Source organism: Pygocentrus nattereri, chromosome 19 (genome assembly GCF_015220715.1).
Source record: "Pygocentrus nattereri isolate fPygNat1 chromosome 19, fPygNat1.pri, whole genome shotgun sequence".
NCBI lineage: Eukaryota > Metazoa > Chordata > Actinopteri > Characiformes > Serrasalmidae > Pygocentrus > Pygocentrus nattereri.
Genome location: NC_051229.1, coordinates 23,759,391 through 23,784,667, shown reverse-complemented (window position 1 = coordinate 23,784,667; position 25,277 = coordinate 23,759,391). Strand labels below are relative to the sequence as shown.

At 37.9% G+C, this 25,277-nt stretch overlaps 1 protein-coding gene across 4 annotated transcripts in view; it reads right to left on the bottom strand.

The window, feature by feature from the left end:
* The window catches only part of esyt2a (extended synaptotagmin-like protein 2a), a 45,032-nt gene extending 20,070 nt beyond the window's left edge, over positions 1 to 24,962 (bottom strand). For 2 of the 4 annotated variants that reach the window (XM_017699228.2, XM_017699229.2), the window contains exons 1-7: positions 24,032 to 24,962; positions 15,254 to 15,295; positions 14,723 to 14,857; positions 12,215 to 12,291; positions 11,779 to 11,851; positions 10,322 to 10,411; positions 2,014 to 2,069 (exon numbers count right to left, since the gene is read on the bottom strand). In XM_017699228.2, the coding sequence (XP_017554717.1) occupies positions 2,014 to 2,069; positions 10,322 to 10,411; positions 11,779 to 11,851; positions 12,215 to 12,291; positions 14,723 to 14,857; positions 15,254 to 15,295; positions 24,032 to 24,415 (857 nt within the window). In that variant the 5' untranslated portion in view covers positions 24,416 to 24,962. The remainder of the gene's footprint in view (positions 1 to 2,013; positions 2,070 to 10,321; positions 10,412 to 11,778; positions 11,852 to 12,214; positions 12,292 to 14,722; positions 14,858 to 15,253; positions 15,296 to 24,031) is intronic. The other 2 variants (XM_017699230.2, XM_017699232.2) reach the window with 2 other exon arrangements.
* Positions 24,963 to 25,277: the final 315 nt, after the last annotated feature.

Genomic DNA, 25,277 nt, shown 5'->3' with positions numbered 1-25,277 from the left:
GTGTGTGTGCGCGCGTGTGAGAGAGAGGAAAAAAAAGAGAGAGAGCAAGAGGGTGAGTCATGGGGAAACCAAACAACAGTCATTACAGGGCCGCTAGTAGACCTTTAAAGGGCAAGAAATCTGAAGAGTGGGATAAAAGGGAGGCATACATACAACTCATGTAAGATACCCATCCTATCATGACACACAACAATACACACTTGTGCTCTAACACATTCCCAAGAGTGAGTTCAAGTGGCTGGTGTTTGGATGAACCATGCAAATCATTTGTGAGGTAATATGATTCCTCTCTCTGTGAGGCCTAAGGGCAGACTCCCATAAGCCCTAAAGTATAGCAGCATTTTCAGGACTGCACTGTGTGTTTATGTTTGTGTGTGTGTGTGTGTATGTGTGTGTGTATACAAAGAAACTAAAATCTATGTCATGGTAGCTGTTCCAGCAACTGGCATACCTGACAATGTCAGAACAACCGTTTGTGTTCTAGCTCCAGCGTGTGTGTACTGACTCTTGCACAAAATGTTCACAGGTTCTCACCCTGATGCAATATTGACCAAGCCCAGAAACCTCAGTGTAGTCAGCTCACTCCCAGCCTCTGCTTCAGCACACTCGAGTTCTAAAGGACTGAATTTATATTCCTTCAATCCCAAAAAACAAAAATAGGCAGTTCTCTCTCTCTCTTTTTTTTTACTGTCCAACATGATATGAACAAAAGAGAAAGAATTTGTAATTTTGTCCCTTTTTTCTGGTACTTTAAATGTAATAAACCATAGTACCATTGAAAGCCTGGAATCACAGTTTAAAAGTTTGCAATCATTTATCATTCATTTGAATGATTTTATTATGATTAGATATAATTTGGGTGGTGGATCATTTTCAGCACTGCAGTAACACTAACATGGTGGTGGTAGACACACTGACTGTTTTGGTCCACATTGCGTAAAGTTAGAGACGATAGCTTATCTGTTGCTGCAGTTTGCGTTGGTCATCTTCTAGTTCTTCAGTGGTCATGCTATTGATGCTTTTGGCTGGTTATTTCTGGTTGGTGGGCTATCCTTAGTCCAGCAGTGACACTGAGACAGTACTACTTTCTCTGATCCACTCATACCAGTGCAACAGACACTAACACATGTCAGTCTCATTGCAATGCTGAGAATAATCCACCACCCAAATAACACGTGCCACTAAGTGGTCTTGTGGGGGTCCTGACCACTGAAGAACAGGGTAAAAAGGGGGTTAGTTGCAGGCTATAATGTACCTATATGGTGTGTGGAGCTGACAGAATGGACCGTGAGGTACTTAATAAAGCGGTCAGCCAATGTTGATCAGTCATTAAAGCTTTGTGTAACTGAAACAGTACAGCATTAAAACTAGAATCTAAACTATAAATATAAAATGATAGCGGCTGACAAGACCTGTTTTTTTAACCCCCTACAATAAACAATATTTTTCAAATGTTTGATGGAAAGAGTGATTTGTTACTAATTTCTTAAACAGAAGACAAAAGAAGGTTATGGTTAAGGTCAGAGAAGATGTGTAAGGTCTCAGGTAACGTGTGGAAGAGTGCATTACCAGACTAGAAAATAGAAGAAAAAAAATGTTATACTAAACATTTTGTTGCTGCCAAAGCTAGCATCAGCGCCACTATAGTGAGTTAGCAGTTTCTGTTTGTGTGTGTCAGTGAAAACAAGAGAAACGTGCACACACATAATTTTAACCGAATCAACGCTTTATCCAAAGTAGAAAAACACACTCAGCGCTGTGTATGTACAACACTGTGTATTGACAACACAGTTCTCCAACAAAAAAATCATCACCCGCGTTAAGCAAAGCTATGAGCGCCATATGCTCAGTGCACTTTCTGTTTCTACCTCAGGGTGTTTCCCTGGAAACAATTGTAATATAGACATATGGCACTCAACTGGGCTGGGTTATGTTTATTTATATCTGAGTAACTATGTCACAACAAACACTTAAAAACTGCCAGCAAAAAATAAGATATGCATAAAGACTCACTTCAATCCTGGGATATCCAGCATGTTGGTCAGACCAGTCCAGTTAATGTCCAATGTCTAGAAAAAGCATAAAAACAAACACAGACTTTAGTACACAAGGAGTTTCTGCATATAAGGATAATGGGTATAAGCATGTCTTTGTGCCATTGTGCTTTTTTCTTTGCCTCTCTCTTACTCCTGTTCACTACTAAACAGACATACAAAAAGCAAAAAAGAAATGTAGTTCAAGAGCTCAATCATAAAGAGCTTTAAACTAAAGATCAGTTTTTGTTCTGCAACTACAGACTCCAATGAACAACACTGTAACTACTGAAATATGGAATGTGTACATGGATCATCTGCTGGAGCAGTTGTGTTGTTTTGCAACTTGTGATGGGTTCAAGGATACGTGTGTTACCTGCAAAACGCAGTGGGCATTTGCTTGTGAGCAGATAATCAATACGGACAAAGCCCAGAGAGTAATCAATAATATGAAATATATATGAATTACAGGCATCAGGCCTATAAAATGCATTCAGACAATGCTGTTTTTCAGTTTTGCCCTCAGTACAGCTGAATTACATAGTTTTGTGTTGTCCTTGCTCTATCATACCTGGTTCAAAATATAAATGGAGCAGGAAAAACATGTTTATTGATAACTGACTGCACAAGTATACAGAGAGTATGAATGGAAGCATGAGAAACTACAGAGTATAAAATGTACTCTGTACTTGTTCGAAAACCCTCTATCCATATTGTTTTATCTGCAAGTCTGTCTCTCAAGGCCACAAAGTGAACAGTTAGGTCCCATTTTGAAGTAAATGTGTCCCAAAGAATATGTTTACAATATGTGCATAATGAAATTAATCCACACACAAATAAACAAGGTTTTACTGAATTTGGCTCAAGATTGCAGCCATTGCATTCCCTCTCATGTTATATTACTTCAGTAGAATATAATGGCTTACCAAAGTTAATCTTTAATGACGTGAAATAAAAGGCAATAAATGTTTCTCTTCATTTTCCATGTGATATCGAAGATAATTTACCACATTTCTATGCATTTGACCCATTTAAAATAATCTCAACGAGACTTTTTTATTTTTTGTAAACATACTTTTTTCTTATTTTTGAGGCACTGTCTTGCTGAGGCAGCATTCTTACACATATAGCACACTACTGTTCTGCAATCACCTTGCCAGGTCCTCAGCTTTGTCTGTCTTTACGTCTCTATCTGCCATTTATCAGTCCTGTTATTGTGGCATCATGTGTAGACCTGATAATGTGATTGTTGCTATTTTTAGCTGGGTGGTCACCGAGAGAGCAGTGAGTCTTGCACAGCTGCTCTGCAGGGCACCAACAGTAAAGTCAGTTTTGAAATTCTGAAGAACAGGGTTTGATTTTTGTACAGATCTAAGAGTTAACTCACTGCAAAAATTCAAACATTAATACATTTCTATAGACTACTGGTGTACCTTAAAGGTGGTCCACTAGCAAGCTGCAGATGGAATACAGTGAAAGCTCTCTGAGGTTTATATAGGTCTGCCTGGTGTAGCAGCAGTGAAGACCAAGATTTGAGGCTGGCAACACTGACAACAACAAAGCATCCTCTGGGAAAAAAGAGATATTTTTATCACCAGCAACTACTCTAATCATTTCAGAAGAATCTACTGTAAGAACTACAAGAACTGAGATTACATGATTGAATGGCCTTTGATTTTCCATGAGCATCTGAGAGTTTTAAGGCTTTTTGAGAAATCTCATTTTCCCATGTGTTTTCCATGTCTGGAAAAGAAGTGCATTGGTCTCCAGGCTGTGTTGTAGGCTTCTTGAGACTGTGCAGCTGGGAAATTCAGACTCATTGTGCGTATAGACTTCATTAGTCATGCCAGTGTTGTTTAGAGAAAGAAATACCAGGATTTAATAAACTAATAACATGAAACATATTGTAAATGACTCAGAAAAAAACTGTAATGGTGCAAGGAACACAAAAGCAGCAGTGAAGCTGCTTTTTTATTTATTTATTTTTTTAAAGTATGCTCACAAATTATTGAGTTTCCTCCTACAAAATATACGTCATCGTCAGTTTTAAAAAGCACCATAAAAACTTCTTTTTACGTTAAAAAAAATACTACTTAACTTCAAAGGCAAGTTTAAAATGCAATTTTAAGAAATTGTGAGGATCAGCTGGCATTTTTCAAATTCTGTAAATAAATAAATATAGAAATAAAATAGAACTACATTGTTTTGTTCCAATTCCATACTTCCCCCACTTTTTCTTTGTAATTTTATCCATAAGCAATCCTTTATACAAGAACTTTAATTACATTTTTATTTTTCCTTTTATTTATTACTGTTATTTTCCCTATTTTATGAATCTTCTCTTATTCTGGATTTTATTTGCCTTCCTCCTGGTTAAGCACAGTGAGCTTCATTTTAATGTAGGAAGGGGCTACATGAATTACATATGCTATAATTAAAAGAACAAAAAGTGCAGTGCTCTGGCATTAGTCTCCTATTGCCTAATAACATTTTACCCAATAACAACAATAGTTGTCAAATATTCAGTCAACTTTAGTGAAGAAAAGAAAGCGTTATGCCTGAGAGATTATTTGAAAATTTAGCAAGGAAAATATTAACTAAGAAGTAAAGTAAAAGGTTGAACAAGCCTACATTTATGCAGTCAATATTACTGTTCCATTATTCACAAACATAAACTGTCATTACCTAGTGAATGCTGTTTAGTCATGTATAATCAGACATCAGCTCATGGAAAAATCACAATTATTAAGCCAGAGCTGTCTAAAGTGCAATAAATTGAGGTAATCTATTTCTCCAACAGAGGAACCCTTCTGAAACACACCCTTCAGAGCTAAACTATGGGGCAAGTCAGCATGGTGTGCAACGAAACAAACAGACCTGTGTGAGAGTGTATCTGCGCATTTCCTGAATTTCTCAAGTCAAGGGACATAAAACATTGCCACACCTCAGCACACAAAAATAGGTCACAGAGCTCTCACCAACACAGAACTACATGCAGGCTCACACAAATCTATAGTAAATATGTTATTAAGGCTATAACATAACTTCTACAAACCCAATTCCAAAAATGTTGTGATAGTTCATTAAATGCAATTAGAAACAGAAAATTATTTACAAATCCACTTGGATCTATATGTTAAAAAAAACAGTACGAAGACAAGATATTTAATCATTTATCTATCAGTTTACCAGCATGAAGTTCAAAAGCCAGCATATGGATAGAAATGCTGTAAGAGTACAGCTTTTGTATCCAGGAAGACATGGATAATGTGGTGATAATCAGATTTGGCCACAAATATTTCTGTGCAAAGACAAGGCAATCCACTTTTCGAATGTTTTACATAAAAGCACGATGGAAAGTGTTTTGTACACCAGCAACACTAGTGGACTACATATTAAAATGAAGGAATGACTCATACTTTTCCATTTTAAAAGTTGAATTTTAATTGGACAGTTTAATGGATACTTTTTTACTATGCCAAATGAACACCAGATGCTGTGTTCAGACTAGTTCACAGTGGGACATCACTGCTATATTTCCTCAACTTTGCTAAATATTTACTAGTGCCTATTTTGTTGACAATTGGCCTTTTTTCCAAATTCAAAACATTGTTACAACATTTGGTTACATATTTTGGTTTGCCAATTTTGCCAGTGTGAACACAAAGTGAACCAGAACTAAAAAGAAAAAACACATTATCTTCTGCCTTGGTCTGAACCAAATGAACCAAACAATAAAACGTAAAAACACACTTGTTTTCTATTTAGTTTCTCCTTATTAACTCTTCTACATTCAAAACAGGTCAAAGAAATACCAAAGACTATAACAAATTTCTACAGCTTTATGACAAAATATAGCCCAAAAACAATGTACAAAACTGTACTGCCTCATCCTTATCATTGTTAAATAGCAAGTATCCACCCTCCCCTCAGGACAGGGTGGAAACAAATGCACATACACACAGAAAGCAGTTAAAAAAAAAAAAAAAAAAACACATCACATTCTTCACCAAACATGGACATGATTGTAACAGTTGAGCTGTTTCCACAGAGACCACACAGAGTTAATGCTATTATGGAATGGCCCGAGGGTACACAAATAAGAAAATGAACATTGACCAGACCTGATTCTTGAAAACAGTACAGTCTTTGCTGAAGATTGTCTTAGGGTGTGTTTACATGTATAGTTCAGTTGCTTTGGTCCAGGCCTAAAGCAGAAACATATACCTCTCAGATTAGTTCTGGTTCACTTAGTGTTCACACTGGTATAATTTACAACCAAAAGATGTAAGCAACAGTCTTATGGACAGAACAGTCACAAATTATATATTTAAGATAGATTTATAACATTAATTTGGTGACAATAACTGTGATAATATCCAAGAAAAATGTTCTGAACTCTGCTGTATTGTGGTTTAAATGAGCTTGTGGGTTTTATGTATGTCTTGTTTTGAGACGATTCATCCATATATTACTGTTGTTTACTGCATGGAAATCACTTCAAATCAGTGAAAAAACTTCAGGATTTTACTGCAAAAAAAAAAAAGTAAAAAATTCTGAAAGTGCAGCACATTAAAATATTAATATTTAATTTTTAAATATATAAAATAATATAAAACAGAGTTTTAAAACAAACTATCCATTCTACAATAAACAATTGAGAGCTACTGATGACAAAAAACTTTGCCAAAACAGTGTCAGAAATGTGTCTATTGCATGTCCCAAAAAAGCTGTGCAGATCACACTGAAGAGCAACTGTGGTTCATTTTATTCAAAGCAATCCAGCCAAATGGGAACTCACTCTTAAAAATGTATGTCCACAACTATACACACTATCATTTAACAATGGATTTGAACTTTGAATTTCAAACAAACAGAATTATTCTAAATTAACAGAAAGACTTATATCTTGTGGAAAAGTAAACAACAATAAAAAAACAGGTACAATCGATCTAAATCTTTTTTCCTTAGTATTTACAACAGTGCAAGACGGCTCAGCTGTCGTCAACGTGACTAAAGCAATTCTCAGCATTCATCCTCAGTCCTGCCCAGTTTCAAGTATTCCCTGGCATGACACACCTGATCCAGCTTATCAGGTAATTATTAAGCCCTTCAATTGCTGGATGAGGCGCGATGAGGTGGCAAAAAATTTTTTTTACCAATGCAGGGCATGAGTATCCATCTTAGAGTTTAGATATGGCTGAACACCCAGGCCAAAGAACAGTTAAAGCCACCATCTACATTGTTTAAAATTTTAACATTTTTGTTTTAACAATGAAGATATTTATTTGGGTTGTAATCAAGAAATATATATAAATGATATATTTTCGTTCAGTTACAGCTGCTATTCATTGGGTGACAGCAGTAACTTTTGGTGCTCTTCCTCACTTAGGGTGCTGGAAACGACTCAAGTACAATCGTAATTGCATTACTAACTTCTTATGCACTTCATGAGTCTTTGTAACAATCCTTACAAAAGCCCTTCTAAGGTGCTAGATCTCAACGATTTTATAAGCTGTATTATTATCTAATGCTTTTATGTTTCTGTCTGTGTAAAGCACTTTGAAAAGCCACTATTTATAAAAGGTGCTATACAAATAAATGTGCCTCGCACAATGTTATATCTGCAATTTACAGCTAGCTATGTAATTGCTGGCCTGTTCTGAAACGGAGGTCACACAAGCACCCATTATGAGTCTGCAGGGTCATATTTATGGACACTCGCTTATAGCAGGATCCTCAAACAGGTGGCAAATGCAGTAGGAAGTAGGAAGCAGCGTCAGCTATGCTAGGAACAACAATGCAATAAACTTTCATAACAAGCACTGTTAACAAATTCAGAAAAGCTTAAATAGCCTCCTTGCTGGGAGTTGTGACTGGGACATAAAGCAGTAGGAGATCAGCAACTTTATGTAAGGGGGACAACAGGAGCAGATGTTTATAAATAAAAAGAAAATATATAAGAATAAATCACATAGCCTTAGTACAATTAACCTTTACATTTGAGATTTATTACATTCATTTTGCCAGATTATTCAAAGTTACATGATTACATGTTTAGATACGAAGGGAGTTACACAATGAATTACATTTCCATTTAATTTCCAGTCTGCATTTTAGCTTTAAGTGACCTCAAGTATTAACATGATAAAGAAAGTAAAATGTGGCAAAAATATTAACTTAAACTACAGAATCTGCTTTTCTAACAGATTTTATCTGGTTGCTTTAATGAGCTACAAATAAGAAATAAGTAATATAAAATTAACCATTCTTTTGTTCAGTGGTATTAAATGTGACTTCTAAGAGTTACAAGTTATGGAAAAAACATCCACTGTTTTTGCTGCATATTGTTATTTAACTATTGTACTGTTGTTGCTATTCAATTATTGGGTGTGTAGGATGGGGCAGTAACGTGCCAAAATGTAATGTAGGCATGAGAAGTGGGACTGAAAAACAATTCAGTCTTTTTCTTCCAGAGAATCAAATAATCCTAATGATGGAATGAGGTGGGATTTAGGCCTGGCGCCTACTTTTCTTCTTTGCTTGTGGTGCATGTCACAAGTCAGACTAGCTTTCCTCAGGTCCAGAATGAAACTATACTGAATCTAGAGCTCATGAGAATTGGAACCTGCTAAATTAATAATGAAGTGTGTGGTTGTAGCCCTTATAGTCAGAAAAAAAACATTGTGAGTCACAGCACTAATGGTGAGTGCTAATAAAAAGAATTTGGCTGCAAGCATGTCTGATGAATCAAGGCATACCAGTGTGTAATTTAAAGCAGTGATTTTACTGTGTACTCCTCATTCCTGTCACTCTAGACAACAACACACCCAGGAGTTACCCAGAAACACACCCTAAACTAGGGCTGTCAAACTCAGATCCTGGAGATCCGCAGCAAAAGTTAAAATCTATCCACACCTGACGAGACTCAACTATGCACATTAATTTTAGTTATCATTTCTGAAATATTTTTCCAGGTTCATATTTCATGCCCAAACTTCAACAAATCTTGCCCTTTAATTTTTTGTTTATTGATCAGATAATAGCTGTTACGGTCATTAAACTAACAAAGAAATAGTTTACCAACAAATCACACTTACACAGCTTTCAAGCTTCCAATGCAAAAGTAAAGACGCAAACGTTGAACACCAACGTCTTGGCCGACTGAGTACATTTGGTATAACTGTGTACAGTTGCTTTTTCAGTGAACCACTACTTTGATTACTTTGACGCAATCATGATGAACGTGAGCATTGTTTAGTCTCTGGTTGGTGTTGCACCGCAAAATAAGTGGATCTTGGCAAGTGAAATCATCCTAAATCAGGTCTAGAAATGTAATATTTGTCATTTTCAGATAATTATAAACTTGTTATAATAGTTTTTTTTATTTTTTTTTTTTATTTTTATCGATCAAATAGATCATTTCAATTACTAAGATATCATTTGTTGCAGTGTGGAAAAGCATGGGTTGAATATGGACAGAATATTTGTTACTCTGGTCTAGTTTAGATTCAAAAGTGTTGTGGATTGGGTAGAACTATGGCAAAATGTTCTCAGGCTATATTCAGGGTTAGATCAAAATTTCACACACTGTTTCCTCTGCTCAATCTTACTTGCTTCATGACTATGCTGGAGAAGAATTCAAGGCTTTATGCCTGTGTACTTGCTGAAGTTATACTAAAAGCCATAAAATAGTGCTTTGAGAAGTTATTAAATTATGCTGCAGTAGAGGTCTGTATGTGTGTAGAATAATTCTCAGCACTGGTTGTTTATGCTTTTAAATGCAAATAGTGTGAAGCTACCAGGAAAAAGGATACCATTAAGTCTGGAGGGTGTTGGTTGGCACACATTTTTAAGATGGCAGAAGGTTTTTAGAGGAAAGAAAACCAAAAGCACTCCAATCAGAGGCATGTCTTCTAGTAATGCGATGGTTGAATGCATTAATTGAAAAATATTTTTGGAACTAAAACTTGCTTTTGGATAGATGATAATGTTTTTTTGTTCATCAATGATCAGTTGATGTCTGTAATAGTTATTAAATTAACTGGAAGGGAAAAACAAAATCACATTTACACAGTTTTAGCCTCACAGCTCCCAGTACAAGACCAAAGAGGTAAACTTTAAACAACAATCATCCTGGACGATTGACTATGTTCAGGATAAAGGGAAAACTGCATACAATAATTTAAAATGCAAAGCCAGCAGAAAAAGGATGCCATTGAGACGACTGGGAGGGTCTTTGTTTGTATATATGTATGTATGTGTACATATGTATGCACATGGCTTACAGGTTTTTTGAGGAAGAAAACAGAAAGTGCTCCAATCAGAGGCATGTCTCCTAGTAGTGGCTCCATGATGACTCTCAGCACTCCATGTAACTAAAAAACAGAATAAATTCAAATTGATACATGAACAAATCTCTACTAGCTGTGTCAGCCTTCTTAATGCTATAGGCCACTACTTTCTGATTATAACACTTGCCTCAGAATATGCACATTACACGTCAGTTTGTTTTACAACACCAAAACGACTACACTAAAGGTTAAGTCAACTGAAAATTTAGCTGTTGGGATGCAAAAATCCTTAAATTGTGACGTTAAATGTCAAATTGTATAGAAAGTTAAATACATATGTTCTTTATAATGATACAGTGATAAGAATCAGGAGTCTATGGCCACACCACAAATACAGTCATATTTTGGCTATCCAAAAAGGACCTGTGAACTCATACATCATGTGAGCTATATACAATTTTGATAATAGCAAAATAATGACTAAAAACCTGACTTAATAATCATTTGAGACTATTTTACTTACAACACGCTACATGTATCTCTCAAAAATGCATTTCAGGGGAAAAGCATCTCTCAAAACTACTGTAAAGCAATGTCTTAGCAATGTCTTAGCAACAGGCAATGTATTCATTAAGATTTAAATGTAATATCTTTCTGTAATGTACCTTTTAGAGACATTAACTCTTTGGACATCTGGTTCCTATCATCATCATTGTGCACAATTGTAAACTGTTAAGTTTCTATAGAAAGCAGCATTTCACATGAAACAACACAATTAATTTTTGATATCTTAAAGATTTGATTATAAGGATTTTTTTTTCTACACTACATACACATATCTTACGAAGAACAGGAATGTCTTTGCTCATATCACAAAATCCAACTGTCTTATTACACAAACACAAACTTTGATTTTACAGCTTAAAGAGATGTGTTTTGGATTCTCACATTTGTTTACAGATTATTTATCGTTTGACTGTTTATTTATAAACTAAAATGCAAAGAATGTCTTGCATTACAAGTTCACCTTATACACATACACACAAAAGAACAGTGGTTATTATGGGTTTTGGAAATTTAAACAGCCTCTTAAACCTACTAGCCAGACTGCTTGTTAGCCAGACTTGCTTGTGCACGGAGACCCATGTCTGTTCTATCTGTTCAAATTCTACACAACCAAGATTAGCTCACTTATGGAAACACTTCAACCTCTGAGCAATTAACTCTTGAAACAACCTGATCAATACTAAAATCTCAGACAGACACACACACCCTCCACACATACACACATAGATAACAGGGGCCACCAATCTGCAGAGTCATTCAGATCATTACTGGTGTGCACAAACAGTTAAAAAGAAGAGCTCTCTGCTGTCTTTACTGCAGCAATTCAGTCACACACACATAACCAGACATATACACACATCTAGTTGCAGCATGAGATTATTTACCTGTATGCTCTTGATGCCAGCTTTGCAGTAGTATTTCTTAATTTCCACGTCGATCTCTGTGTTTCCAATAAAGCTACACAAACACATAAAATACATTAACACAAGTAAACACATTTAAGACACACTCATGATTATTAGCAAAGGACCAGTGTGGGTGCACCAACCCTTAAATCAATTGTTCAATCAATTGTTTGTTGACTGAGACCAGCTGATTAAACAAAAGGAATCAGGTGTGATTCTACTTGACTGGAGTCAAACCCTGCAGCCACACTGGCCCTTTGTGAATAATTAACTTATTAATAAATACATAAATAAGCAAAATAAAAACAAATCAAGATGGGCTCACATATGATCTGCAGTAATGTAATGCTGCTGGCCAGGTGCAAAACATAACCACCAAGAAGTACAGTAAAATGGTCTCATTCAAGAGCATCACCTTATTTGTAGATCCATTATAATCTGTCGTTTGTCTACATTCTCTGTATATACCTTCACTCCATTCACTCGCAAAGGCTAGAGAGAGACAGAGAGAGACAGAGAGAGAGGGAGAAAGAAAGGGGTGGTGTGGAATTAGGATGATTAACATTGGTACATAAGTACTGCAACAGATAAACACTCTGCTCCTAATTTGTTTGTGCATCTTACATTTGCATTTCTTGTACATGTCTGTGCTGAGCATCTTGAAATAGAAATATGTAAACGGAAAGAGCATCTAAAGCTTTCAGTTAGGGCTGTCACAATGATTACATAAACACAATGACTTGCAATTTTTCAATCATTTCCCTCATTCGTTGGATTTCACAGTCACATTATGCTGCAACAACTGGGTGTGTTAGATTGAGGCAAATAAATGTAAATAAAGGAGAGCACTAAATGCATTCACTGAGACATCATGGGGTTTATTAAAACAAAATTTCAACCTTGGTACTATAATATTTTGAGGGCAGCACTGACTAAGCTTGAATTGTTAGGTAAGTAACTAATTGTAACTTTTTAGGATGCTCACAGAATGACTTTTATGGCTTATATTTTCACTCGTGTTAATTTGCTTAACTTTAGACACAATTGTATGGAACTGTAGATATTTCTGTGAGCAGGCACGCAGTATTTGACAGTACAACCAAAATAAGTGAACAAAAAGTGCTAACACAGTTAACAAGTTAGATGTCTAAAATAGGCAATCTGGCCAAATTAAGGCTTGTATTTTTAACAGCTTCAAACAGCAAGCAAAGACAATTAAATCATTAATCATAATTATTATTTATATGACATTTGCTTGTCAGCTAAAATGTCATGATCATAACAGCCCATAACTTCCAACTGAGGCATCTAGTAAAAGCCCTTGTGACTGCATATTACATTGAAAAAAGTCTACTTTATAAGACAATGTAGATGAGAAGAGACAGCATGTCTATATGCTAGGTATGAAGCTGAATGTACTAATATTTTTTGGTTTTTAAAGCGTTTTTGTTTACAACTCTTTAAGCCATCTTTGCATATAAACAACCTTCTCCAACACACACTTGCTGACATTCTTGTTTGTATCATCAAACAAATGTCTCTGAATAACTGCAACATACCTCTAGAACTGTACTACTGTGGATTGGTATAGTCCAAAACTTAGGACAGTTTACCATGCTGTAGAGCAGTAAGAGAACTCACCAAGGGCTGTCACTTTTCATTACATTGGTAAACGACGCATCTACCGAACATTTACATATTTAATTGAGTAATCAGAGTTTTTTTCCAGAGGCTTCAGCTTTCAGAGTCTCATATCTGTTTAGTTAGTTTAAAAGCAGACTAATCAAACCCACTTGATTCAACTCATTTGTTAGTTGCCAGATGTAGTGTGTGCGTTTGAATATCAACTAAATATCCCTTTTTTTTTTTATAGTGTGAAGCGGCTGGGATGAGAATCAGTACCTCCAAATCCGAGACCATGGTTCTCAGGCGGAAAAGGGTGGAGAGCCCTCTCTGGGTCGGGGATAGGCTCTTGCCTCAAGTGGAGGAGTTCAAGTATCTCGGGGTCTTGTTCACGAGTGATGGTACAAGGGAGCGGGAGATTGACAGGCGGATTGGTGCTGGGTCAGCAGTGATGCAGGCTCTTTACCGGTCTGTTGTGGTAAAGAAAGAGCTGAGCCATAAGGCAAGGCTCTCGATTTACCGGTCGATCTACGTTCCCACCCTCACCTATGGTCATGAGCTTTGGGTAATGACCGAAAGAATAAGATCGCGAATACAAGCGGCCGAAATGAGTTTCCTCCGCAGGGTGTCTGGGCTCTCCCTTAGAGATAGGGTGAGAAGTTCGGTCATCCGGGAGGGACTCGGAGTAGAGCCGCTGCTTCTTCACGTCGAGAGGAGTCAGCTGAGGTGGTTCGGGCATCTGGTTAGGATGCCTCCTGGACGCCTCCCCTGGGAGGTGTCACAGGCAAGTCCACCTGGGAGGAGACCCCGGGGAAGACCCAGGACACGCTGGCGTGACTATATCGCCCAGCTGGCCTGGGAGCGCCTCGGAATCCCCCTTGGAGAGCTAGTGGAAGTGGCTGGGGAAAGGGAGGTCTGGGCCTCATTGCTTAGGATGCTGCCCCTGCGACCCGAACCCCGGAGAAGCGGAAGCTAATGGATGGATGGATGGAAATTAAAATTATAAAAAAAAATTTACACTTTGATGAAGTGGTGAATTTTGTTTATGAATAAAGAAGAAATGTGAAAAACAGTGATGGAAACTTTCTTTTCCATCTGATGACAAACATGACAGCAGATGAAAATCATCAATGCTACCTCTGCAATGATGTTCCCAGGTGTTCGGTGGGCCGCAACTAAGTGGGAATAACAGGCCACTGACTGCTCTGAACTATTAGCACAATTGACAGAGTTACAACACTCTTCTTAGCTCCTGAGAGTGTGTGTGTGTGTGTGTGTGTGTGTGTGTCTGTGTGTGTACCTTGTCCCCCATGTCTATCTTGGAGAAGCAGAAGGAGCTGAGGTGCGAGTTCGCTCCTTTGACAGCTGGCTCGATGGTCTCACGGAAGAGTTTATCCACAAACTGGCAAATATACGGCCACATCTGCTGCACTGTCTGAATATGAGACACACAGAAATAGAGAGAGCGAGAGTGAGAGTGTGTGTCTGTAAGACTCAATATACACTCATCTTTGCATTTATCTAATAGAAAAAAAAGACCAGATCAGACTACTGAATTCGATGCGCTTTTCAGAAATTAAGTGTGTCACAAGTACAGTGCCCTGGTTTCAGTCGAGTTTGTGCTACACCGCAAAAGCTGACCTGTTTGCGTGTGTTTGTGTCAAATCTTTGTTCCTGCTAGAATTACCAGTGTACCTAGGGACATTGTGCAGCAGACTGGCCAAAGATCCAGTTTCAGATCTATTCATATCAGACCAGTAGAAACAAAGATAATATTTGTCGTTTTAAGAGCAGCCTTTATTAATTTCATAGGTACACACATAAAACACACCTTATTGAGCCATTCCACTCTCTCCACATCTGGAAAGTGGACCTGAAACAAAAGCACACATCAGCATTCATGTTAGTCCAATATACATACATGACTATTAATTCTGTACTGTATATTCCAAACAGGCAGGCACAGAGTACCATTTTAGAAAGTGACCTTACCAATAAAGCAAACAGAAAGGTTTTTGCTGAATCATTGTCTTTCTGATGATAAGTGTTACATAACTCTGACAGGACTACACAGCACATCAGCCCACAAGGCTAAAATAATCTGTCCCCTGCATCTGTCCCCCTTTCTCTCTGACAGGGAAAGCTATTCTATGTTACTGTAGAGAGTAACTTAAATAAAATAGTATTAGCTAGGGCTGCACAATGTGGACAAGATATTAAATTACAACTATAATTGTGATTGCAGTGTTTTGCAATATAACTGGAACACTGTCAGGCAAATAGGCTAAAGACTGGCCTGCATCATTTTGGACAAAACTTTTTGCCATTGTTGGATCCCTTGATTCATCAAAAATTATCCAAAACATCTGATGATGTACACAGCACCAAAAAATATTTCAATGATTGATTAAATGGCTTATTTTGCATATTAAAACCTTTGGCAATATCAATACTGCATGCAAGTAATTTTTACTCTTTGCTTTTTTGGGAAAATGCATTATCAATACTTTCACTGCACATTTAAAGTAACATCTCAAAGGTGATATTTCCTGCTTCAACCACAATGAGCCTGAGGTTCAATGTAATCCTACTCCAGTAGAACATAAAGGAGTCATTCAACACTACATTACAACCTTGTGATGTCATGCAGAACTCATCCATGAATGACCAACTCAAGTCTTCTTTTTCCTCTCTTATATTTATATATATATATATATATATATATATATATATATATATATATATATATATATATATATATATATATATATATATATTTATTTATTACACAGGTTTTCTGCAACTCAAATGATTATTTAGGAGTAGTAGCTCTGACTTTATAGATATATTTTACAGGAAAATATGCTTATGCTTACTAAACTTAAACTGAAACCAGCTCCCTTAGCATATATGCCCTCTATCCCTAAATGCTTAGGTATATGTGTTTTAGTTTTTTTCACTTGAATTCTTGTATAGCTATTGTCTTACTCCTCATTCTATATATACACACACGTTTTTTTCATAGCTACTGTCTTATTCTCTTATTAAAGTCTGTTGAGTATGTCATATGCCACAGATGTGTTCATTCACCAAGACAAATTCCTCATATGTTTCATATTTGATGAAATAAAGTGATTCTGATTCTTTCTTACTTACTTCAAGACACAATATTTACAGCCTAGACAATAAGTGGTTAATCAATATCATTCCTTGGTTTATGTTAGGTAGTAACTGCTGGAATAAGGCTGATAACTGGCAAGTTCATCAACACACGCACACACACACCCACACACACATCATCTAAGCTGCTTGTCCTTCTGGGTCATGGGGGGGGTGCTGGAGCCTATCCCAGCGGTCATCAGGCGGAAGGCAGGATACACGCTGGACAGGTCGCCAGTCCATCGCAGGGCAAGCTCATCAACATTTAGCTGGAATTACGGGGATAAAGGAACAACAATACAAACCACTACCCACTCTTAAATAAGTACTTGGTTCATAATCAAATACATAAATAGCTTACACAGCTTATCTACAAGTTTTCAAAATCCTACACACTCTCCATATGTCTCCAAGAGAGACATTCTCAGACTTTCATGCAAGACAACGAAATGGAAAATTCCTTTCTTTCCCCTCCTCCTTCACTCTATTCAAGCTTTCATTTTTGGGACGTTCTCCTGTGGGAGTAAACTCTATGACTCACAGTCCTGCTGTTTCCTGAGTACACACACTAACAGAGAGGGGATAGAAGCCCTGGGCTGAAATTAATGGGCTGATGTGAAACACTCCAAAATGTTAAAACCACAGGGTTTTCGCCTTTGACATGGTACATAGTACATTTTCCTCGGGGGGCATTTCTCCACCTGAATTACTTAACACTACAGCTAGCTCCTGAGGACTGGAAAGGTACACACAGTGTTCCAAACTTAAGGTAAATGTGTGCAACTGGTTGAGATCAGATCCAGGACTAGTTCATTCTACAGCTAGGTCAGTAATTTCAAGTGATTAATGGTAGTGTTTAAGTGTCGAGTGTTGGTAGCCCTGATTAACTGATAAACTAAGGCTGGTGTGCTTAATAAAAAACAAGGTCACTCTTCCAGGTGTTCAAATGGGCAGATGACATGGTCAGGGCACAGAAGGTAAGCAGGAGCTGTCCAATGATATTGGCAGGGTTTGTACAGTTACATAAGATGTACAGCGCCATCAGAGAAAAATACAAAATGTATGGTGTTCAAAGTTCAAAACTGGTAGACAATTTAAAGAGATAACAGTGCAATGAAACGTCCTACAAACCGGACCCTACAAACTTTGTTTCAACTGGACCATTTTCTGATTCCTTCTCCTAAATTTACACCAAACAAGCACAGCAACAGGAACTATTTTCTGTCTTATTAATTTTAGGGGTATTTTATAAAAACAATGCTTGTTCTCTATTAATCCACTATTAATCAATACTAATAATAATAATAATAATAATAATAATAATAATAATAATTCTAATACTAATAATCAATACTAATCTGTGACACCAGTATCAGTAGCTATACCGGTATTGAGGTTATATCGCACTGAGAAATCCTGAAACCTGCTCAGCAATCAACTTTTTATTTTTTAATGTCTTTTTATTCCTGTGATTGCTGAACTAATATAGTCTTCAAAATCTGAGTCTCGGTAATTCTATTATTGTGGTCAAACTTAAAAAAATAATCAAACAAACAAAAAAAAAATCTGACAGGATTTTGTTGACAAGCTCCCTACTTTCTGACACAACGATGTGGAGCACAAGTGATTCAACATGGAATGTCTCTCACACAGCTGAACACATGGCTTGTCACTACATCAGTAAAGAAATTACCTCCCTGCAGTGGAACCACCAAGGAATGCAAGCCCTCCCCTTCCTCAAGTACTACCACATAAAAACTAACTACCCATGAAAAACCATTCGAGCTGCCAACTCTAACCAGCCTTGCTGGAATACGACCCATTAGACTAACGTGTATGTATACGTTGTCCTTAATAAAAGAAATGCTCTCACTCATAACTGGCTGCTATTGAATGCTGAAGTACACAGTACCAAGTTCCACAATTGACTGGTTTGACAGGAAAGCTAAAGGGTGACTTAGAACCAAGCATAATTCAAAGCTGCTGAGCAGATAGCACTGGAATGCATGGAGGCAGTTGTTGCTCTGCTGGTCCGGGCACGATCACAGTAATTACAATCTGACTCATTAAAAATCTTCAGAGTCAATAAACTGTATTCTGTGAGCTAAAGTCACACTCTGCAAGGAGAAATAACACACCTAGCTGGGTTTTTTAATCCATTTCTACAGGACATCTGATCCAGAGTAAAACCAGAAGGACTAAGGACAAAACAAGGTCAGAGAGAGAGAGAGAGAGAGAGAGAGAGAGAGAGAGAGAGAGAGAGAGAGAGAGAGAGAGAGAGAGAGAGAGAGAGAGACTATTTTCAGCACATTCTGAAGAAATACTCAAGGGGAACACCCCACTGACATCATACAAATTATTCCCACAAACCTCATTCTATCCTCACATAACTCTCCCTCTCACTTTCGTGTGAGTGTGTGTGTGTGTGTATATATATATATATATATATATATATATATATATATATATATATATATATATATATATATATATATATATATTAGAGAGAGAGAGAGAGAGAGAGACCTTCTCTGTGACAACATTACCTTAACAACTTTTAATCGGGGAAATATAAACTAATAACATGAATAACTTTTAAGCTGCCAGAACATAAATTCATCTAACCTGAAGCAATTAAACACGCATGTGGTGTGCCGATGACAACACAGCCACGACTATCTAGTTTTCTGGCACATTATGTTCAGTGTTCAAGCCACAAAGCAGAAAATCTGGACAGAAAGGTCTTCAAAAACCACTGATTATTATTTTTATATTTTTTTTAGAAATAATAATATTAATCAGAAAAATCACCATTAGATATTTTGCCCAAAACCTTGTTTGTCATGTATTCAAGGTAGTATCACTTTCACAGATGAGCTTTAGTCCACAGATGTAGTGAGTTATCAGTTTGTAGCCTGCTATGATTTGTGCTTAGCCATTAGCAGTACTACTTTGTGTTGCAGCACTGTTAACACTAGAAAGATGATGCTGCAGTGCTGTATGTGGTCTGTGACGTGCATTAGTGAATATTTAGTTGTTCACTGATAGTTTTACAGCCACAGATTCTCATACATGTGTATGTGCCTTTTTTGCCTCCGTGATTAAAATTGTGGGAGGTTCACTCTTCTGTGTCTCTGGTCTCTGACCAACAGCTCAGAGTGAACCACACCTATAATATAGTCCTTAGAAGTTTCCTTGGCATTGTTTAAGTAATAGAACATGAGAGGGAGTGCGTTATTTGTGTTCTATTCTGATTTATTTATTTATTTATTGGTGTTCTATTTCTTTTATACAACTTTTAAGTAAATAAAGTAATAAATAAATAAATTGGGCCTTGAACGTGGCATTTAATGCGTTTTAATGTTAGCTAGCAATTCCTTCTGCCAAATTATAGTTCTTTAGCAAGCAGCGTGTTGCTACATCAGAGTATTGTACCATGGCACTGTATTGCACCATGATGCTTGTATTGTGACATGCATATTATGAACCTGCTGGCAATAACTAGCCCTATCCATCACTGACCCAAATTATACCTCACACTTTAACCAACAACTTTGTCACACACCCTCTTATGCACGCGCACACACACACAGAGGATGCCGTGAGAGATAAGAGGTAAGAAGTTACTTCCTGTTTACTGGTGAATAGCAGATTAGGCAAAATCACCCAGGGTCAATCTACAAAATATTTTGTCATTTAACTAAGCAATTAGAGTTTTTTTAAAAATTGACTACAACTACAACAACCACCCATTCATATCCTTTCGTTAAATCAAAAATGTTCAGATCAGTAGGAAGTTTTTAAATATGCATTATAACCATCTAAAGTGTTAACTAATTATGGCCAAATCATCAAGATCATCATTCATTTTTTATGACAGCCCTAAAACACAGCCGGAATTGTAATAAACTGCTAGATTTGATTACTATGCTTACACTCTGCCACATTATACCTAAAGACTTTATTTGTATGTTGTGCTAATGTTTCATGGGGATATTTACATATTCACATCAGTCTCGAGGGAACTGACAGTTCAAGAGTGCTCCTCCTCAAATCAACTATTCAAATGTGAAATCTTCCTGCTGACAGGTCTGTTCAGTCTGTCAACCAGTCCTTTAGATACAACAACAACTCTCAATAACAGAAGCAAACTGAGAACAGCTCCATCTGCATGTAAAAAGGCATACTGATCCTAGATCAGCAATCTTACAAAACTGCATTATATGTACCAAAACTTTCCTAACTACCACATGGAGCTGACACATATGCTGTCTTCTGCTCACAGCATGGCAGGTCTCCAGAAATAGCACACAGTTGTTTAGTGGAACGCTATGGTGAGCTCCATAGTAACACTTCCTTAGCCATTCTTGGTGCAAGCACCCGACTGGGTGACATCATGATGTGCATGCAATAGCATGTAGTAAAAGATATTCATAATTACTTAACAAACAACTTCAATACCATAACTGTGGACATGTTTAAGCAGTGGCTTGACAGCACTAGAACATCGCATGGAACCCCTGGCCACCAAACCTTAACCTAGAGCCACAAAACTTTAACTTGCTGAAGTTTACTGACTGTTAGAGTCAACTCAAATCTATATGAATCAAATAGCATTTAATTTCTGTGCATTTTCATTCTATTTCAGAAGGAGTTAAACAGTAATTACAAATTTTTTAAAATGTATGCATACTTCTTAAAATGTAAACAAAATCATTCAGAGTGGTTTGATTTGAAACATGCCATGTCAGACTTGTTCCCAGTAATGGTGATAAGAACTAGATATCTGAAGCATTTAATGCCTCTGAACAATACCTCATAGAAGGCTGTTACAGGTAATGGTCATGGATATGTTGCCTGATGCTAGAGATATTTTATGACAGTTTTGAGGGAGGATTTTGGCCTAAAACGTATTTTTAAATACATGTGCAGGACAGAGAGATACAATATACAGACAAAAGTATTGGGGCACCTACAGGTGCTTTTATGACATCCCATTCTAAATCCATAGAGGTTGGTCCACCCTTTGCAGCTAGGACAGTGTTCTACAAGATTTTGGAGTGTGTCTGTGGGAAATTTTGCACATTTATACAGAACTGCATTTGTGAGGTCAGACACAAACCCAGACTCATTCATCAGACTGCCAGATAGAAATTCATCACTCCACAGAACACTCCAGTGCCGGTGTGCTTCACATCACCCCCCTTGGTATTGCACTTGGCGATGTTAGGCGTGAAAGAAACTGGTCAGCCATGGAAACCCATGCCATGAAGCTCCCGGCACACAGTTTTTGTGCTTATATTAATGCAGTTATTGAGTTAGAAAAGTGCTGAGGACTTTTATGCACTATGCGCCTCAGCACTCAACAACCCCACTCTGTAACTTTATGTGGTCTGACACTTTGTGGCCGTGTTGCTGCGATTCCTAAACACTTCCCTTTTTTAATAATACCACTTATAGTTCATCATGGAATATCGCAAAGGTACTTGCTGCAACAGTGGCATCCTAATACCATACCACAATGTTTAGAATGACTCATTCTTTCACAAACGTTTGTAAAGGCAGGCTGCATCACTAGGTGCTTGATTTTATACACCTGTAACTGACTGAAACACCTGAATTCAATTATTAACAGGTATGTCTCAATACTTTTGTTCATATAGTGTACATGCAGGGCGTTCTAAGGCAAAATTGTACACACAGATTTAGATATTTTTTATTTATTACTACTACTCAGAAGACTGGACATTTTGGATAGAAAAGAATTTGACTATATTTGCCATTCTAGACATCTAGTTTAACATAACGAGGGAAATTAACTAATGGGGCAAAATAAATTAGTTAGATTTCAGGTTTATATTAAAATCATCACTACCTTGAATCCATCCAAATCCAAATGTTCGCTAATGCACTCATCAGCAAACTCGCCCAATGACCTGTCAGACAGGAAACTGACAAAAATGCTTTGTGTGAAGCAGGAAGCCATGTGGTGATCAATACCACTGGGATAAATGGAGTTAATGCACATTTCCTCTATCACTCATTAGCATTAGATATAAATGCTTACTTGCAAACACTTTTCACTGTGATGTGAAAAACATCTGTAAAAGGTTCTTGATTCAGTACTGCAGAATACAGTGCGGTTCTGTTTTGCTGGTCTCTGGTCACTGGAGTCCAACGGTGACCTACTCTACTTACTGCAGTCCACTGCTGGCTGTGATCAACATACACAGCAAACAAACACAGAGTCTTAACTCCCTGCTAATTTTTTCCCCCTAATTAACGCACTTTCTGCACATCTATTATAACTGTGACTCTTTTAAGAATTCTAGTGATAACAAATATTATTACTATTATTAATACTTGAGCACTGATTTTGTTTCAGAGTTATAGAGTTGGTGTACGGATAACTGTTATCTGCTATAAAGGATTGGTAACATAAGTAATAGCGTATTGGTTCTAAATCTACAGCAAAATGTGTTATTATTATATACTCAGGTGCTCATTATGATATTTTTTCATAACAGGCCCTTTTTGATGTATGTATTTTGATCATGCTGATTGCCTATATTAGGTAACAACTACACATAATTTAGCTCTAAAATACACCCTAATAAAGACTGACACTTCTAGTCACCCTATACCAGGTTGAGATGCTTGCTCAACAGGCTTGATGATCACATATCATCTGTGAAAATACTCATAGAGCCAAGCAGAACCATCTAAGAGATCATTTTCCAATAATACATGAGGACGTTTTTCTGCTTGTACAAACCTTATTCACATCTGGTGAATGACTATCTAACATACAGTGCCAGATGAGTTAGGTAAGACAAATTCTACAGGCTGACAGAACACTACCAACGGGCTTGGTGAGCCCTGATTCAAAGTTTATTAATGCTCCTGTTTTGTGGTTAAGAACTAAACACACCTCAGCCAGCTTATCAAGTACTGCAGAATGCCTGGCTCAGGTGTGTTAGGAGGCAAAACACAAAAATGCAGACAGGCTGAAATTGCCACAGCACTGAAAACCCTTTTCCAAAAGCTTCTACCCACTGACAACCTCTGAGCCTCTCACGCGTGTTTTTTAATTTCTCTTACAGTTTAACAGCGTTTCAGTTCTGCGCTGGTGCAAAAACTGCTGCCATGTTGACCACGTAGCTAATGATCTTCTGATACTCGTGCTTTGACCTTATGACGATTTTTTCAGACAGTCAGACTTTATCCCAGTCTTTCCCACTTTTGCCAAAATCACCTCTGAGACATGAAGGCTACGTTATTGCTGAATGTAGGTTAAGGGTCACAGCTTACGCCAGGCTTAGGGAGGGACAAGGTTAAAGTTCACAGTTCATCCTCACAATGACAAAACGACCAGCTGAGCGCCCCTGAATACATTATGCAACGCTGTTGAACCGACTTGCAGCAGCGCGTAAACAGCGTCAACACTCACCCACGGTGGCAGCTCTGAAGTTGGCAAACTCTGTCGCACGAATCTCTCTTCGTGCTCGAAAAAGGCCAGAGCTCTGTTCACCCTCGGAAACCTCGTACTCTGGTTCCGTTTGAGCCAGAATAACACGGCGAGGCCGATGAGGATCCAGCTGAAGCTAAACTCGAGATAGCCCAGCACATAAATGGGAAACACCAACAGGAACGTCTTGACGAATTTAATCCCCGTGTGTTTGGCGTCTTCTACCGAGGACTGAGACTCGCCGTCCGGTTCCAGCTCTGAGAGTGGGTCCGATTTGGGGGTTGCTGGTTTCGGAACCGAGTCTAGTCCGTTCGTTTTTGGCGCTGTACCCGGTTTGGGCTCCGCTTCATTTACTGTCGCACTCATTTCCCAGCAGTTCGATTAAAGTTCCCCAAGAAGGAGAGAGAGAGCGTCTCAAAGAGCACACAAAGCAGGTCACATGAAGCGATCACCACCTTGGTAGACAGACTAGCAAAAATTACTTCCACTCGTTCCGGCTGCAAAGTTCCTGGACTTCCTGAGATTGCGGATGATTGAATCACTTTGTGCTGAGGGGGAAACTGCGCAGCCTCCCCGCCTGACCTTGACTTATATGGAGCGCGTTTTCTACCTACGAATAAACACACCGTCCTCATAAACTTTTGACTGCCATGGTCCTACCGCTGCCCGCCCGCTCGCTCGCTCGCCACGTCTCAGCAAGTGACCTACACAGCTGCTCTGCAGCTCCAGCATGGCGACTCGCTCCGGCCGTGTACGGTAACGTTTCTGTATCTCCACATCCTGCCACAGACGTGCACTGTGCCCGCGCCCACACATACACACGCACAGGCTGCGGTACGGGTACGGGCACAGACACGCACACACATACACACACCCTCGACATGTTAAAAGACCAGCCCACTTCTCGTTTTACAGAGACGAAGATATGACGCCGAGAGGGGGACTTCGGTTCGCGGTCAACAGGCGCCCCCATGTGGGGAGAGACGGGGGCGGGGGGATTAGGGCCTACATGAGTTCAGGAGAGACTCATATAAATACAGTATCACAGACGGGCTTCTCAGTTACAAAAAGGATATAAACGTTACCTGCCGTCTTTGTGAATCATAAAGTGAAAATATTTTTCATTTATTTTTGAATTGTGTCCCTTGTCATGTGTTTTTAGGAAATAGGTATTTTTATTTATCTTATTAAAATGTAAAAAAAAAAAAAAACATAAATAAATTAAAGT